At 41.3% G+C, this 18,568-nt stretch overlaps 1 protein-coding gene across 1 annotated transcript in view; it reads left to right on the top strand.

The window, feature by feature from the left end:
• The first annotated feature begins 7,349 nt into the window (after positions 1-7,349).
• ST6GALNAC3 (ST6 N-acetylgalactosaminide alpha-2,6-sialyltransferase 3) overlaps positions 7,350-18,568 on the top strand; it is a 226,991-nt gene continuing 215,772 nt past the window's right edge. Inside the window, exon 1 of the mRNA XM_054073493.1 lies at positions 7,350-7,586. Within this exon, the coding sequence (XP_053929468.1) occupies positions 7,569-7,586 (18 nt within the window). The 5' untranslated portion in view covers positions 7,350-7,568. The remainder of the gene's footprint in view (positions 7,587-18,568) is intronic.

The following is an 18,568-nucleotide window of genomic DNA, read 5'->3' on the forward strand; positions in this document are numbered from 1 at the left end:
GGCGACCCCATTGAGTGCCACCGTAATGGCAGGAGATGGAATCTGTGCCTTTGATTTCTGGGATACTAAAATTAAAATAGTTTTATATAACAAACTTAGGCATTCAAATTTTAAAAAGCCAGGCTGATTACCTCTACAATCTTAATTTGATCAAATTATCTCCTAAATATTATGCATAGTTTTTAATAACAAACCCCATGTTGTGAATCATGTTCTAATGGCTCCCAACTTGTCTATACTGATGAGTTGGCCCAACGCAGGTGGAGAGCAGCTGTTTAATGTCCTGTTTGCTTCTCTTTGCCCAAGTGTGGCCCTGTGCCACATGTTAATTTACAGTAGTGAAAGCATTTCCTGAAGAGAGGGTGCCTCGTTTCCTCAGGGACGCTCTTATGCCATTCACTGTAATGCAATATATCCACATCAAAAATTATTACTGTTTTATAGGAAAGAAAGTGAGTCACAGCAAAAATAGATCAAGTGTCCATTTATGTTGCTGCACAGTATAGGGTGCCTAACATTTCTTTCTTTTCAGAGCACTTAGCATTATGTATCAATTAATATGCTCAAAATCTCACTCCCATTACCTTCAATTGCATCTGCAATACCCAGTGCATTGGTGAATAAGCCCTTATTGTTTCAAATTGAGAGCTCAGAAAATGATGAGAACTAATACTAGTGCCTAGCTATTAATTCAGAGAGCACTGCAGAGGGTTTCTCTTAGGGACAAGCACAGAATCCACATCTTCACAGCTGCTTTCAATGACTTAAATAATTAGACTACTTCTGCAGTTTTTCCTTAAGACCATTTCTTATTCACTGGATACTTAATTTTTTTCCAGTAAGTGAAGTGGTGATATACACGGAATGCTGATTCACTCTTGTCTTTTGTGAGTTCCATCCTTTGAACTAGGAAAGAGAAGGGGCGGGGAGTGGGTGGGTAGAAAGAATTATAGCAAAAAAAAAAAAAAACCAAAACAAACCCCCAAAATATACTTTGTGGAAGAATTGTGCAATCCTGGCATTTAAAAATGCTGAGATCTGTATGCCCAGGTTAGTTTTAAGTTGCACAAAGTGAATTCCTGTATTTCTTTATTCCTTGTCTTCAATTCTACAACTCTAATTGCATGTTTTCAATAATATCATGAGTGTAATTCACTTTTTCTGTTTAGATTGCTGATTATTCCAATAAAGGCAATATCCAGAAGTTCTCTAAATCATCGGGCACCTTAAATCTCCCTCTAAATACATCTTTTTATCTTCTAGTTCAGTGTTACACAGCAGTGTAGAAAACTGTCAGAAGTCAAACTTGCTGTCAGTTACAAACTTGTAACACTGTTAATTAGAAGTATTGCATGGAATATATTTTGTTAGGAGTCTGGGAGGACAGCTATCATGTTTCAGAAGATATAGAAACCTTTTTCTTCATAATATGTTTATGGTTTGAGATGAACTCTCGAAAGTACAGCAAAGTTTTACTACTGGCAGTTTTCATGGGTGAAAGTAGCTTTAATAACAAGCCAGACAGTTTCTTCCCTCTAGGGGGGTGATTCTGCCCCTCTATTCCTCTCTTGTGAGACCTCATCTGGAGTATTGTGTCCGGTTCTGGAATTTCAGGATAAGGAGATGGAGCTGTTGGAATGGGCTAAGAGGAGGCTACAAGCATGATCTGAGGGCTGGAGCACCTCCCATCCGAGGACAGGCTGAGAGAGTTGAGATTCTTCAGCCTGGAGAAGAGAAGGCTCCGAGGAGACCTAATAGTGACCTTCCAGTAGATGAAGGGGCTACTGGAAAGCTGGAGAGGGGCTGTTCACAAAGGCTGCCATCAGAAGATGGGCAGTTCAGATGATAACAGAGCTTATCCCATAAAACCAGTAGCTGACTGGATTTTCAGAGGCAGCACAGCAGGGGACAGTATCTGCTCCTGCAGTTCAGGAGAAGGTATTCTCCTCAGTTGAATTGCTGGATTTAAATTTTCCATTCCAATTTAAGGCCTTCAATACTGCGATTGAAGTCATCACTGGTTCCTTCTCCTAAGCTGCTTTTATGTGAACAGCTGTATTCTCCAAGATAAAATCTCGTTAGAGGGCAAACTGATATGGGCGTATCTGAGTGTGAAATAAGGTTAATGTTTTTGTGATGTTAGAATTATATGTTATAAAAGTCGTGAGAGTGTGAGGCATTGATAACAGGAACAAAGGATGTAAAACGTTAACGGTGGAAAACTCTAATCTGCCCTTGGCTGAAGAACTTGCAAGAAATGCCTGTCAACAAACCAAGTTCGCTGGTCAGCAACCTTACCTTTAAATCACGGTGCATTTTCAAACGCATCATTTAGTTTTTGAATGCCCTTCAGAATATTATTGATGGGTTTTCTTCTCCTGGAGGCTGCAGTAAGGTATACGTTTGTTTATCTTGCTATTTTTATACAGATAATACAGCTGGTGGCATAAGCAGACACAGCACCCTTCAGAGTTACTCAGCCTGTTTTAATTAGGAGAGAAAGAAAGGTGCCTGGGAAGATGGACAGTGTTCTCAGAACAAATTTTTTTTTGCTACACTTTAAATGCCATTTAAATTCTGTTTGTTCTGTTAAAAAATCACAAGTCGCAGATGCGGCGTGTGCTTTTTCATTAATATAAAACAGAACAAATTCTGTTTTCGCTAATATAAAACAGAATCTGTAGTTCGGCGTAAAATGATTCCTGTTTAAAAATCAACCTTGAAAGCAGCAACTTGAAGCTCTTGGATGAGTTTGGATCAAAAATAAAATGACGGTGTTCTGAAGAGATTACTGATGTGGAGGGCTTGCTTTGTTCTGCTTCCAGGAACTTCGACAGGCTCTTGTGTGTTAATCTCTTGAAAATTCAGGCATTTAAAATATTGTAGGCTTTTTATTTTCTTTTAAACAGTACGTATTTATAGACAACTTTGTTTTGTATGTACTGCAAGTATAGGATAGAATATATTCTTTATAGGTATAAAATAGCATAGTGTTTACCTTATTGAAAGATTTGTCTTATGTTGGAGAATAAAGGGAAAATATTTTTTCCTAAAACTCTTTGGTTTAGCCCACACCTTTTTGTTGGTTTTTTTCTTTCAAATAATTTTTTAAAAAAAAAAAAGTAGGGAGGCAGGGATTTGAGTCTGTTTATATGTGTGTATTAGAAAGGGGCTGGTGGGGGGGAACCCAAGAACATGCAAGGTCTGCAAGTGCTGTGTGGCTGTGCTAAATTGTTACCATGACGCTGAATAATAGTGAGGTGATGAGCTGAATTTCTAACAGTGTTAATGGTGCCGAGCAATCCCTGTCTCCTGCCAGTAAAGCGGGCAGAACTGTGCCACAACTAAGGTTTTTTTTTAGTTTTTTTTAAATGAAGCATGATTGTTGTACAGCTGAGTGAGGAGCGGAAGAATCGTGCTGTGAAAGAAGCTGGATAGGGCTTATATACTTCAGACTGGACTCTCACTAATGCTTATACAGCATGCTTACGTTAAACTGTAAGGATTTTCTGAAAAGAAAAGGTAGAATTCAGGATGTATCGAGCCTAATGTGTTCTCCTCAGGTTCTGGACTGCAGGCAGTGTAGCAGGAGTTCATCTGAAATGAAGTACAATGGCTTGATTTAGCTTTTTTTCTTACCTGAAAAATCAGGTTTATGAAAAGGTTTATACTAAAATGATATGTAACATTTAGATAACCTGATAAGGTTTCCTGTTTGAATCATAGTCCGCTGTCTTTCTACCATCTCATCTTCTACCTCTGCCATGGCTTTGGGCTGCTGAGTAGCTTGTATTGCTTACTCTAACAGTGAGCCTCATGAAGTAAGGAAAAATTGATATAGAAGACCGGAAAGATGTGTTGCCTGGATAAAATTAGAGCAGATCTGTTACTCCACCACTGACTCGTATTGCACCTGAAGGGTGAGAAATGCCAAGAGAAATCTTGTGTCATCTCTATCTGACAAAATTCTATAGTGGCAGCAAGCGTAAAAATAGTTTCTTCCTTCTTGGCACACTTTCATTAGATGAGACAGTGTCTGATTTCAACAGTTAGTGAGTAGATGCAGGTTTCCAGGATTTCTCTAAGCAAGTTCTTCCAGAATACAGAGCATGGGACTAACAAATTGACTTAAATATTTAAGTCTATTACCTCTCTGTGAGGTTTTGGCTTTGAAGTCCTTATCATTGGTGAAAGTACAGCTTCATCAGCTACTTGATGGCCATTCACCCAACAAACCAGTCGAGCGATGTAGCACAGCCGAGCTCGGCAGAACTTTCTGTACTGGCAGAACAGAGAAATTCTTATCTGAATGCTGGTATTGTGTAACTGTATTAATCTTAGCAAATTAAGGTTTACCCAGCCTCCCCCATAAATAATTGATTTATTATGACAGAATTAGGTTTTTAAAGCCTAGATTTGGAAAGGGTTGCTGGCCAAAAAGCACATTTTCCCCAAGGTTGCATCTCTGTAGGGATGTAATGGCAGGGTTTGAACTGGATGGGAAATTTGCAAAGCCTTTGTCCTGAGAACTAGAAATAGTGACTGTGTGGTCTGTCACAATGATTCAGGCTTGAAAGGCAGTTTCATACTGCTTTTGACATCCCTACCAGGCAGAAACAGCGGTGTTTGTTTTGGACTGAAAGGTGCAGGCGTGACTGAAATTAGTGAGCCAGGTTTGACCTAAAGCTGAATTCAAGAACGTTTTCAGTTCAAGTAAAACACTTCATGAGATTCATGCAAAAGATGTGCTTACAATGTTTCTTTGCTTTTATCTTTTTGTGGCTGCATTTCTTCTTGTTTCTCTGCGGTGAGATTAGCTCAGCCTAAGGCTCAGCTTTCTAATACTGTTTACAGTGATCTCAGCTACAGTCACACCTTCCGCTCCTGTCCCTGGGAGCAAATAAAGCAGAATCTCATATCCCTCCTCAAAGGAAAGTGTGTATTTGTCTGAAAGGTATGAAGTTTTCTCCTCTCTAAATTAGGTTCTGGAAGAAAAATACAAGCTTTGCCTCTATTTGCAGAGAACAGACAGTTTCACGTGGCTTGCTTGCAAGCAGCAGCTAAAACAACAGCTGCTGGTGCTGCAGGGATCTCTGGCTGGGAATGGTCAACAGGAGCTCTGGGACCCTCTGCACACTGTAAGCAACTTGTGAGCACTTGGAACCCTTTCTGTATTCCAGAAAAATCTATTTGACTGTATTTCACAAAATTAAGAAGACTTAGCGGGACTGTAGCTACTTGTTGGACAACTAAAGTAATTACTTTTGTTATGCCCTGTGTCATCCAAGCATCCCAGAAGGAATACGAGGTGGTTGGATTGTGGCAAGTGAAGGAGGTGGGGAGGGAGGGGAAGGAAGGACAGCCGAAGAGAAGTAATGATGAAGTATCTTTAAGATAAATGTACATTTACAAAAGTCTAAAAGTTAAGGGTCATCATATTTTGTCTGATACGATATTTAGAATCAAAGCATGTCAGAGAAATACTTAAAACACCTAACAACATCTCTGCCTTTCCTTAAGGAGTATAGTTCACTGGAAATCCCTTAATGCTTTAGACGTATCTGAAACGGTTGACCTTTTCAGGACAGTTTCTCTCCAAGTCTCATTCCTTTTATTCCTTACAGAGTTGGAAAGAGGGGATGGGAAAAGGATGTAATATTTTTCATTTGTCTCAAACTTTCCCTGTGCCCACCGCACAGATGGAAGGAATAATTTCAGTCCCAGAAAAAAAAACAGATTCTTGACTACTGGAGAGAGAGAAAAAAGTTATTATTTAATTTGGAAAAAAATGCATAATTTGTATGTATTATTCATTAAAAAACAGAGCTTTGTAAGAGAACTCCTTATGAGAGGCATAAACTGCAGTGGTGTAACGGTTCTCAGTTAGAAAAAGACTATAGGTCCCTCCTTCACAAGCTTCTTCCCCTGATTTGTTGTTTAGATATTTCCTTATGTTGGATAACTCATAGTTAGAAACCTCAATATGGTGGTTTTTTTCCTTATAACTCTCCCCAAGAGCATTACAATTTTCAGCTCAAGAGCTTTGGCTTTCAGCTGTAGTTGAGCAAAGAGACGGATTTCCAGTGATGAGAGAGGTTGAAGAGTTTGCAGGACCTGTGTAAAACTACAGCCTTCTGGAGGAGCGGTGCAAAGGCCAGACACCAACTGGCATCTCTTTTGGAAGCGCACACGAAGGCAGGCGAGGAGTGTGAGCTGGAAAAAGCCTCCTTGGTCCCTTTCTCTTCTGCTCTTGGGGATAGCTTGCCTTGTGTGGAAATGAGGACAGCAAATTCCTTTAGTTTTGAGGTATTTAACGTCTTGAGGGATTGCACCTGGGTAGGAGAGGCTTGCCAGGCAGGGAACAGTTTTCTGGATTCCACGTATTAAGGAGCTCTGTGGTGAGCAGTCTTGTAACGTGAACTGGAGTGTATTAGCTGCATGTAAACAGGTACCCTGAGTCACTGGAGAGAGGATGAAGACATCCACTGGAAGGAATTTATTAAGGGAGAGGCAGAGCTTTGGTGTGTATTAAAGCAGCAGGAGCAAAGCAACGTAGCACACAGAGAATAACGGTGAAGGTGCCAAGTACAGAAAATGCAAAGGGTTCCAAGACGTAGTAATGAGAGGTACTGGGAAAGTGTAAGTGGAAGAGAGAGGCTGCAGGAGAAGCAACAAAGTGACACTTTTATAATATAAAGAGCATAATATGTAAGTGAATAATCCGAATTTAAGGGGATGATGTAAAGTGAAAAATTTCTTCAACAGCCGAGTGTATGAATCTGCAGTTAACCTGACTGCAGTGTAGGGAAGCCCAGAGAAAGTTGAGAGCCTTTACCAGACTCGCACAGATTAAATAAAACAAACCCCAACCCAGCCCACGTTTTCCACTCCCTGTGATGTATGTCAGCCCTCTACGCAAAAAGGCACATGCAACACAATGTAAGCAGCTCTGATGGGGCATTTCTGTCAGTGCTGACAACGATTCTCTCTCGCAGGGAAGCAGTTGCAGCCTTCAGACAAAGGGAAGCCTGCCGTACAATAAAAAAGGCTGAACGTAAAACAATGCCTCACACTAACGAGCAGCGTAAGGATTTTTAGAGCCCAAATAATAGAGAGAGTTCGGAATTTTCTGACCAACTGTCAGCAACTCTCCCCTGAGAACACTTAGGGAGTTGCCCAGGGATTAATTATAAACACGCAGCTTGATTTCCAATGGTTGCAAAACATCTGGGAGATACAGATTGCCATTAGTACTTATAGTATTGCGTGAGAGCGTCCTGGAGCTTACAGAAATACATGCTGGAGCCATGAATCAAACGCGGTCATGTGATGGAGGGGAGGTACCGGGCTGGATCCCAGCCAGTGCTCGGAGCCGATGGGTGGAACAAACCGGGCATAAAAAGACCAATATGACTAACGGATCCTGGATGCGTGGTACCCTTGTCTGGATCTACAGGAATGTAGGCTCTAGCAGTTCTGCAGCTCTACCAGCCTTTTGCCTGACACTGGAACTGCTGCTCACAAAGTAGAATCCCGCTGCTCTGTGGTAGGAAGGATAGAGAAAGAACATGGCCTGCATTTTGAAGGTAAATCTCTATCTGTTGCTTGAATGCATCGTTAGAGAGCCCCTCGCTGCGCAGAGGCATGGATTCAGTATGGTCTTATTGCATCTTCGTTGTCTATTTGAATACTGGCATTGTTTGGCATATGAATACGGAGAGATTCTGCAACGTACAGCTGTGCTCTGCTTCCCTCTGCCATTCTTTTCCTCTTTCCCCGCATTGTCAGAACTGCGAGCGATCGGCTAGCGGGAAGGGAACTGTGTGCCGAATAATCGGGGGGAGGGGGTGGTGGTGGTGGTGAGGAGCTCTGGTTTGTCTCAGCTGACTTCGAGCTGGATTCCTTCAGGAGCAATAGCATTCGGACAACAGACTTTCCAATACAAAGGACAAAGTGGGGCAAGTTATTTTCATTTTCTGACCGTGCAGCATTTACTGCTTTCAAAGCAAAGGTTGCGGACGTAAGCAGCTGTCCCAGTTGCTCCTTAAGCACACACTCCTCTGCTGAATTTATCCAAGAGCCACATGCTCTGCTCAATTATAAATAATACTTAATTACACTTGCTAATTAAGCAACTTATTTGGCAGAGGTTTTTTTTTCCCCCTTCGTGCCAGCAAATAGAAGTGTAAACTACCATGTGATTGTATGCTTTCGCCAGCCTCCTCTCCTCACTGAGATAAAAGTATTTGCTACCAGCATGTCGTGGAGATGGAGGGAGCATCACTAGCACAAAGTATTGAATGAAAGGGGAGGAGACGGAAGTGCAGCCAGCTGAGAACAAACAGCATTTGTTTCCTTAGAGTTGTCACTTGCAGGGAGTCACTCTCCTCTGCCTGGCTTTGAAAGTAGGTTGTTTCAGATTCATTTTCTTTTCTGTGTATACCTTGAATACATTTGCACTCTGCTCCTTTTAGTAATTAAAACTGATCTGTGAATGCTTTGTTATTTTAGCCTCATCTTCTAACAAAGGGTTGATTATCCCAAACTTTGGGGTGGTCTCTCGCAGCCGTTGATTTCAGCCTATCAGCAAAATGCACACATTGCAAAGCTTCAAAACAGTCCCCAGATAATAAATATTCGTTTCTCCTTGAATCCAATTCTTATCACTTTTTTTTTGCATTTGAATTTAGAAACAACTTCTTGTTTTGCTGCACTGTTTCACCCTTTCATTCGTTCCCTACTAGCTGCGCTGTGATACTGGGATGGTTTTTTGAGGCTTCTTCCGTGAGTGTGTGCGTTGTGGCTGTTAATAAATATGGCAAAGTCTGCCTCAGGTGAAGAAACTTCCCTGAACTAGCAGGTTCTGCTGGGAGATTAATGGCAACAAACTCCTGTAAGGAGACAGCACTGACGCAATCAAAAGTTAAGTTATAACTTAAATGAGGAGAGAGGACCTCTGTGAATGGCTTTGCAAAGATAAGCACGTGCACTCCTTTTTAACCACTCCCTGAATGACTTAGCTTGGATCTGCAAGTCATCCAGACCTCTTAACTTTTTTTGACTGTGTGGAAAGATCACATGCAAGATCTTCCCTCTGGCCCCAACAGTTAAATAAGAATGTCCTTTTACAAGGGAGCTCCAGTGTCTCTTTCCCCCTCCCAATGCTTCCTCTGCACAGTCTGGTGACACAGCCTGCCAGGAGCGTGACTTCTGCACGGCCTTTCTTTTAAAGTTTGGATTATAACACAACAAACATCTTCCCTTTGCACAGGCCTGGAGATCCGTTTGGTTGTAATTCTGATGATTAAATCAATAGATAAACCGGTATTTCTTGACAGACAGCCCTCTGCCAGCTTAATTCTTAATCTTGTTAATACAGGCAGGTGCAAGGATAAAAAGTGAAACAGATCTGTGAAGATTAGCTTTGCCATAAGGCAGGCTGGACTTTCTCAGCCAGACATCCCATAGTAGTGATTTGAATGTCTAGATTGAGATGTTTAATGATGTATAAGTTTTTAACGTAATACCTATCAGGTGCTTTTTAACCTTTTACCGCAACAAGGAAATTCAGAATAATCGGTATGTTTTGATGCGATACCAGCGTAATTCCTTCCTGAAAATACAAACCTGTTAGCTACACTCTTCTCCTTCCTTCTCTCAGGTTTGCCCTGAATCTTGTTTTTTCAGTCAGTAGCCTGCATGGAAATATGAGGAGAAAAAAAAAAAGAATCCCCAATCCCCGGTTATCATGTGTATAGATTTTACTTAAGTGGTGGCGGTGCAGTGGTGGGAAGCCAGAACACCTGTGTCCATGCCTCTCCAACCCCGAGTGCCTCCATGGCACCTCCTTGGGGCTTGCCCTGCCTCCTCTCCAAGGTTTTTGAACTTCCCTCCCTTCTCACTCGTTCCTCTCTCTCTCACCAAGATATTGAGACTTTGCAAGTCAGAGTTCTGCATGCGTGAGAGTTAATATAAGGGAGAGCGGGTAGAGATGTCAGCAAAGTGCAAAGGACAGAGGTGGCTATTAATAATTAACAGGAGTTACTTACAGTGGTTAAGAGTGTATTAAAAGTATATCACCTTTAGATACCGAGACCACCTTTTACTATGACTACTGCGCAAAGTAATCTCTGTGTAGCCCTTGTAGAAGCGCTTGGGAAGGCGATCCTTCCTAGGGCAGGTGCTGTCTCTGGGTATTTGTTGTGTGCTCTCAGGTAAGCCTGGGGCTGTCACTGCTCATGGCTCCAGAAACTCTGTCTTCCCAATCAGTGATGGGATATTCTCATTAAAACCAGTGAAACTCTGTTTCCTGTGGAATTCTTTCTTCCATTTGAGGAAATGCAGAGAAAGAGGCGAGCTCTAAGGTGCAGGATGTGTTTTCAGTTTTTTCCATCACCTCTTTAAAAACTGTGCTGGAAGCTGCATGAAGCCTAGGCATTTTCCTGGAAGCAAACAGTTGGTCTTGTGCTTGTTACTATGGCAGCTACGTTCCACTTTGCTGATTACTAGATTAACGGAGTGATTACTATTTGTGTAGTCACTCTTATCCTTAAAGGTGTTGAACTCCTGAACTTCCACTGTATCAGCCACTGACCCTTTAAAATGATGACAGATGTTATTCAATAAATTGCTTCATAGAAATGCTAGGTTTTGCATAATTGAAAAATGATACTTCAGTGTACTTGTCATCTTACGATAAATGCAACATCGAGTGATAATAATACTCTGTGCAATGCTGACATCCTCCACAAAGGACTGGACAGTGATATTTTAAAGCAAATAGAACAGGCAACTTAGTTCACTCATGCTGCGCTTTGCAGGGCATTACGCCTTCCCCTACTGACAAACCCTTATGGAGGTTTTGAAGATGGTGATGGAGGTGGATTATATTGTCATCACAGTTTTACCCACGTAGGTTTAATGTGGTAGAGCTTCATAAAATAAGTCCACGTGTGGTGGATCCATACAGTGAGGACTGAAAGTGTGAAATCTAGAAAGAAGCTTCTCTCTGTTTTGTGTGCCGTGTATTTATTGTGCTGTGAACAAAAGAGATTTCATGTGCCTACAGGCTGGACGTGACCCTCTACCAGCAGAGATCACAAGTGAGTTGAACCCTTCACTGACATTCTGTGGTCTAAAGACTGTTTGTGCAACGTGAGTCAATGCTCATGGTATCACAGCTGATTGAGAATTCTTCTCTCAAAGTAAGGAGGTGGCCAACTAAAATCCACAGCTTCTTTATTTTTTTTAAAATGATGCAAAGTTTGAAAGAACTGCTTCGTAATATGTAAATTAAGCATTTCAACCAAACCAACCCCTTCAGCTCCTGCCCATAGCATTTTTCTGCAGAATGCTGTCAAAGTTGACCATACCTGTGTCTTCACCTATGACTGTTTGGCAAGTTTCCTCTTCGTTGTTATCTCAGCTGGTTTAATTAAACTCACAGGCTGCATTTTCCCCTTAGTTCACCTGGTAAGCTATTTTTGGCAGGAATTTTCTCTGAGAGTGTTCAATGCCCTGTGTCTGATTGGGGTCTTCAGATGTTGTAGTAACACAGATAACGTTGCTATCAGCAGGCATATGCTCCATCTGCACTTTTGAGACTGAAATAGCAAAGCTGATCTCATTCTATTAAATTTTCCACTCTGGCAAGTAGCTGCTCAGTGGGGAGAGGCAGAGGGTCTGCAAGGATCCAGTCCTGGTGTTTGGACACTTGTCATTTTGTGTATTTAGTTATTAACTTTTTGTGGTTTTGGTTTGTTGAGGATTTTTCGTCTCTGTTTTTTTAACCCCTATGTGCGTGGTTAAGATTGTAGACATTTGCTCTCAAGTTTCTACATCATCTGAAGTATATTCCTTGTTTCATCTCTGCTCTGTTTTGCAGGGGAGGCTTTGTGTCTCACCTTAATTCCACTCACTGCTAGGGATTTGCAGGATGCAGGGCCTTCCATGGAGGTGACCTCTGTATCCTGCTTGAATCGGGTCCTAGAAAATTCACATACTCCCTCAGCTGTTAAATCGACCGCAGCAATGTTTGTGTGGCATCCATACATTTTCCTGTGCTGATAGTTACACTTGGATCCTATTTGATTCTCATGCTGTGCTCTTTCTTCTGACAAGCAAGAGATGGAGACATCCTAGGCAAAGAAACAAAGGTGATGTCCCTTCCTCATGGGAGGATGCCCATCTGATGGATAATTTCCCAGCAACGTCTCAGTTTGCTGCAGATTCACTGTAATATGAGCTTCCTTCTCAGATTTTCTTAACCTGATGATAAATATTTTTGTGGGCTGTGGTATTTATGCTGTGACTGGGATCATTCCTAGGAACATGTGGCTATGTCTTTAGGGATGGAAAGTGTAAATACGCAAAGATGCCCCTTATGAGGTGTGCAAAAATGAATGGGACAGTAACAGGCAGGTGCCACAAGGGGTTACAGATAAGAATCAGAATTCCTGAGGCAGCAAGCAGGTTTCTTGTCGAATCACTCCATCCTTGTTTCTTATGGTTAATGCCCTCACTTCCCCCAACAAAACTAGCAAAACTCCATAGTTTGTTCTTTCTGATGCTCCTTCTATACTGCATATTTCTATTTTAAATACCTTTCATTAAATTATTGTTTCTGACAAAAATGTTTTTTGTAGCTCTTTGTTTTTTTATCGCTCTGTATTGTTTACATCCAACTTGCTCCGAAGTGAATGAAGCTGCATTAATGAACCTGCAAATGGGTAGGGCTAGGATTTGCTAGATCATAGTCCAGGGGTGCTCAATTACCATGTAAAATTTTATGGACAGTAATACACGGAATTTGTAATGTGTTTTTTATTATGTTGGCTTCTCAAAAAGTTAAGGAAAATTAAATTCTAAGGAGTACAAACCCACTTTTCATTCCTACTTGCAGTGATCTTAAACTAAGTATATGTTAAAGACAATATATCAGCCCTCTCCTAAGCAGAAGGAGGTGGCAGTCTGGTTCTGCAAGAGGACTTGCTTTTCTTGAATATACTTGATTTTAATGTCCGCGTAGCTAAACCAAGACAATCTCCAGAGTGTATGCATACTTGAGCTGGTTTGAAACTGGAGTTTTCTGTCTGAATTCATTAGAGGTGTAAAAACTAAAACTACAAGACCAGCACAAAACTAGGAGCCATCTCATACATAATTTTACACTTAAGTATGTATGTGATAAAGCTGTCATGGGGGAAAGGGTTTTGTTCTGCAGTTCATCTTTAAGCAACGAAGCAGGTGTCATCCAGATGTTTTATGCTTTCCCCCCTGCCAGGGATACACAATTGTTGTCTGCATTATCACAAGTATGGGATCATATATTAATGGTAATCTCAATATACGACAGTTCGGTATCTTTGTAGGTTTGTGCATGAGCTTCAGTGTATATCTCTTTTTTTGTATTTTATTTTTTATTTTGACATGTCATGAATACCAGATGACTTGGCGTGTCGCAATATGGCATCAAACATCATAAGAAGTGGCAAATCCTTATAACTTTGACATAAAATATCAAACCCCTTGAGACAGAGGGCAGATGTACTCTTACTTATTTTGAATCACAGAATCACAAGGTTGGAAAGGACCCATTGGATCATCGAGTCCAACCATTCCTAACACTCCCTAAACCATGTCCCTCAGCACTTCATCCACCCGTTCCTTAAACACCTCCAGGGAAGGCGACTCGACCACCTCCCTGGGCAGCCTGTTCCAGTGCCCGATGACTCTTACTGTGAAGAATTTTTTTCTGATATCCAACCTGAACCTCCCCTGACGGAGCTTCAGGCCATTCCCCCTTGTCCTGTCCCCTGTCACCTGGGAGAAGAGCCCAGCTCCCTCCTCTCCACAACCTCTTTTCAGGTAGTTGTAGAGAGTAATAAGGTCTCCCAAAGAGTGAGATGAGATGGCAGATGGCAGGCAAAAAGAAACATACCTTGTCTTGTGACAGTAGCTAAACACCTGTGATAGATTTAAGCTGTACTTCAGACCTCCTTAAAAGATCCTGTTGTTTATTTTGGTTTTTGGGTTTTGGTATTTTTAATGTGTGGCTTAAAGGGTGGGAGTAGGAAGAAAATTTCTGTGTATTTGTTAGGAAGGGAAAGGTCAAATTCTCGCGTTTGGAATGGAAGGTGAATTTCTTTATCTTCCTGGTGATTACTGGATGAATATAATTTTTTGGACCATTCTCTTCCCCAGAGTGGTTTTACTATAAAGTAAAGAGCTATTTTGTGCAGGAAAAAAATAAAATTTTTGATTGTAAATATAGTTTAGATTTTTAGTTTGACTTTTAGATATTAAACTGATAATTTATTTTGTGGTTGTTATTCATGACAGTTTCCCAATACTTTCTTCTGCCTATCAATTTCTCCCATTCGTGGTCCATTTCATAGCATAGAAGGTTAAAAGCGTGCACATACATAACAAAGAAGAGGTAGAGTTGAGACTTCTCTGAGGTCTCTCTGCAGGAGGTAGGAAGAATTGGTCTTTGTGGGGATTTGTAAACAAGGTGGGTATAGGCAGTTCTATTTATCGGACGCATTCCCAAGAAGTAAAGCAGAATTCTGCTTTGGGCCCTCTCATCTCTTAAAGCTGAGCGAGCTGTTGCCTTGCTGTTGTCCACATCAAATGCTCATGCGGAATGAATTTGCTGTTCTTATTGGAGGAAAAACTGCACCTACTGCTTCTTGTGTGGTGGTTCTTGGAAATAACCCGTGCACTGCTGAGGTAAGAATGATCACCAGTTTTCCAGCAGGTTCAGTGGTTTCCGCAGAACTGGAACAAGGACAATGTGTGATTGTGATGCGTATTGTGTTCCTGAGTTTGAGGACAGAATAAAACTTGACTGGACGAGGTGCCAATTGCTGTCTGTCATCTCAGAAAATGTTGAATGTTAAACTGAATATCCCTTTGCTCTTCCCCTCCCTTCCCTTCAAGAATACCCCATGTTTATGCAAATATTGCATTCACGCTATTGCAAATACAATTCTGTAGTGGTGTCACAAGTTTTATTGATTAAGATATACTGGTGCATTCGTATGCTTTTCAGGAGCTGTATAGTATTTTTCTTTATTTTTTTCAAAATCAGTCAACCAACTGAAATTGTTATCAGTACAGAAATTATATAAGCGAGGTTTGTATTTAAAATAGTGACAGTTATTTTACTCCTTATCATTTTAGCAGAAGCACCAGGAAAACATAATTCTCATTTTATGTATTTGAAATTGGATAAAATGCCATGCTGGATGTTCTTTTTCATCTTTACTATTGAAAAGAACAACAGCGAGGCAGGAACTGAAATGGAAGGATTTGGGAAATAAAACTTTGTAAGTGATGCCGTTCATGAGTAATTGCTTGTGTTGTCTAAAGGCAGTTAATTCCTATTAAGCAGTTCTTGTATATCTGTATGGCGTGTGTGACATCTTAAAGTTAACATGGGATCACCACACTTGCTAAAAATTCTTCTTATGAAAGATAAATTTTGCAGCAATTTGCATTAGCAATAGGCAATGGAATGCTCGCCTAGGCGGGTAAGATGGATGTGTGGAGCGGTTGGAAGTAATCAGAAAAACATGTTTATTTCATGGGGATAGCAATTTCTACAGAAGAAATGCAGAATGAATTATTTATAGATACCACCTTTTCTAATGATGCATTCCTTGTTTGTAGGTTTGGTGTAGGTTTAGGTATCTTCAGTCTCTTTCTAAAATCATTTTCCTTAAAATGATAGATAATCTCTCTACCATCACAAGTTTGCCACTCCTTTGGCAAAGGAGCATGTAACAGCATGAGGTGTCATTCCATGAGTCTTGGGGTGTTAATTCTAAATAGAAAAATCCAGAAACCAAATACTGCTTTTTCCTTTTTTTTTTTCTTGCAAGCTTCACAACCTCTTGTTCATCGGCAGTTTTTAGTTTCTTATAAATCTATTGTTTACTCAGTTTCGAACATAATTTTCTTTCTGGAATGATGGGATGATATTACTGTACCATTGTTATTATAAGAAATAATAATGTTTATTAGCTCTTTAAGTCGCATATTGGTATTATTACCAATAAAACACCACCTGGTGTATTTTTAATAACTTATTATATTGTTTTACGTTAGGTTAAGAAATTATATGCTTGTGGCTTATGCGTGTACTCTAAATTGCTAAGATATGGCCCTTCTTCTTGAGTGGAAGCCTCTTTTTTTTTTTTGGATTAATTCAAAAAGACTGGAAGGCTTTCATGTTCTAATGTGTTCTGTTCTGCTGGTGGGATGCAGTCACACTGGAATAAATTTCCTATATGATTCTGTTTGTTCTGTTTTGGCAGAAGAATAAAGATTTTAATTCCAGTTTGTGGGTCCACACTGGGCCTTATGTGATTATTAAAATTCATTATAGTTTTACAAACCTTTTCCAGCTTAGCCCTCTCAGCCACGTGAATAAGTTGGTTTTTTTACAGGTTGTTGTGTGTCAGCTGGTCTGTTGTACCTTTCCTGTGTTTGCCGTTGGCTGTGGCAGGGTAGTCAGGTAATAGTTCACAGAGGAGAGCTTTCTGTTAGTGCTGCTTCTGTGGAGATGGAAAAAAAAAAAAAAGCCTTTGCATTTTAAAAGCAGAATGCAGAACGAGACTGACTTATTCTCCTGTGGGATCCCGGGGAGCTGTGGAATAAAACTAGTTGAAGACACATCTTTTTGTAATTGGGAGGCAGAAGTTTTGCCAGAATAAGAACTTTTGTAACTTTTATCCATATGATTAAAGCCCATGGCGGGGGGGTGGAACTGGATGATTTTTAAGGTCCCTTCCAACACAAACCTTTCTATGATTAATGAGAGAATTTCAGACAGTGGTCTCTGCACGTTTCTACCTTTTGGTTTTTTTTTCATTTCCTTCCACAGGGCATAAAAATATCTTTACAGAAAAAATTAGTTTTACCCTATTAAATGCTTTCTTTGAGTAGGGGAATGAGGAGAGCCATGGAATCTTTTAAATAAGATAAAAGAAATAGCATCTTTAGGAGTACTTCTTGAACTGTCCTTGCTTTAGTGTGCACGTTCTCTCAGCAGGCACTAACAGCTCTGTACCTGCGATCACGACCTGGCAGTCTGTCTCTGCAGTTCACAGCTTTTATTATAAGTGCAATTCATATGTGTTTTTCCCTCACGTTCGCTGCCACTTGCCCACACACCTTTCATTAAGCCAATTAAAGTATGTTAGTGGTTTTTACCAAGTCGCTTCCAATGAAACCAGAGAACTGAAGGCCTTGAAATGGCACCGAAGCTTCCCTGGGTTAACCACACATCCTCTTGAGAATGCTAAGTATAGAGTCTGGGTCTCTGTGTCTGTAACCACTGCCTTAACCACAAGAACAGACCCAGATAGTCAGCGTGTGGTCACAGGCTCGGGGAGAAGTGACTCCCCCTTTCCTCAGCGTCACTCTGGAATCGGAGACTGGAACCTATGACAAGCTATCTACTCTTTCCCCTCTCTTGTGCCAGCATTGCTCTGTGTGAGGCTGTGACAACATAAGCAGAATACGGAACGGGATAAGAATAACTCTTCTTGCTTTCCAGAGAGCAGCAGGATAAGGGAGGGGCTACTGCCCCTTGTCTCTGCTCTTCCAAGACCTCACCTGAAGTCCCGCTTTCTATTCTGGAGTCCTCGGCACAGGAAGGACGCGAATCTGTTAGAGCGAGTCCAGAGGAGGGCATGAGGATGATCTGAGCGCTGGAGTAAACCTCCCATCTAAAGATGGGTTGAGAGAGTTGAGATTGTTTAGCCTGGAGAAGAGAAGGATCCAGGAAGACCTCACAGCAGCCTTCCAGTACTTGAAAGGGGCTCCAGGAAAGCTGGGGAGGGGCTCTTTGTCAGGGAATGCAGAGATAGGACCAAGAGGTAACGGTTTTAAGCTGAAAGAGGGGAGATTTAGATTAGATGTCAGAAGAAATGTTTTCTCCCATGAGGGTGGTGAGGCACCAGAACAGGTTGCCCAGGATGCCCCATCCCTGGAGGTGTTCAGGGACAGGTTGGCTGGGGCTTTGAGCAACCTGATCTAGCAGGAGGTGTCCCCACCCCTGGCAGGGGCGTTAGAACTGTGTGATCTTTAAGGTCCCTTCCAACTCAATTTGTTTTGTGTTTCTGTGGTTGGTTAGTTTCCAGAGTATTGTAGAGATTGCATTGGCCTCTGCTGAGGAGGTGGTGCAAACATGTGAGAGCAGCCTGGGAGAGCAGGAAACCTTCATGTGGATACTACTACCCAAAAACTTCCGGCAGTAGTAGTAGCCCATACTGTTAATTCAGTAGGAGACTGGTTGCCAGAGTTTAGGCAGTGAGCCTCGCCTGGATCTAGCCACTGCTGAGGTGGGAACAGAAGCTATATGGGAAGTTTTATAGCAGAAATGCAGCTTTGCGTGCATGCCCCGGTGCCCTGAGTTAGAGAATGAGGCAAATCCCCTGGTTCAGTGTGATGAATTAGTGCCTTCTGGGCACTGGAATATGGTTTTATGTGCCTAGAATAGAAAAAGGGAGCTCATCCCTACTTTGTCTGTTCATGTACCTCTGTAGCCTTTTCCAGCTAT

The sequence above is a fragment of the Cuculus canorus genome, chromosome 8 (assembly GCF_017976375.1).
Source record: "Cuculus canorus isolate bCucCan1 chromosome 8, bCucCan1.pri, whole genome shotgun sequence".
Lineage (NCBI taxonomy): Eukaryota > Metazoa > Chordata > Aves > Cuculiformes > Cuculidae > Cuculus > Cuculus canorus.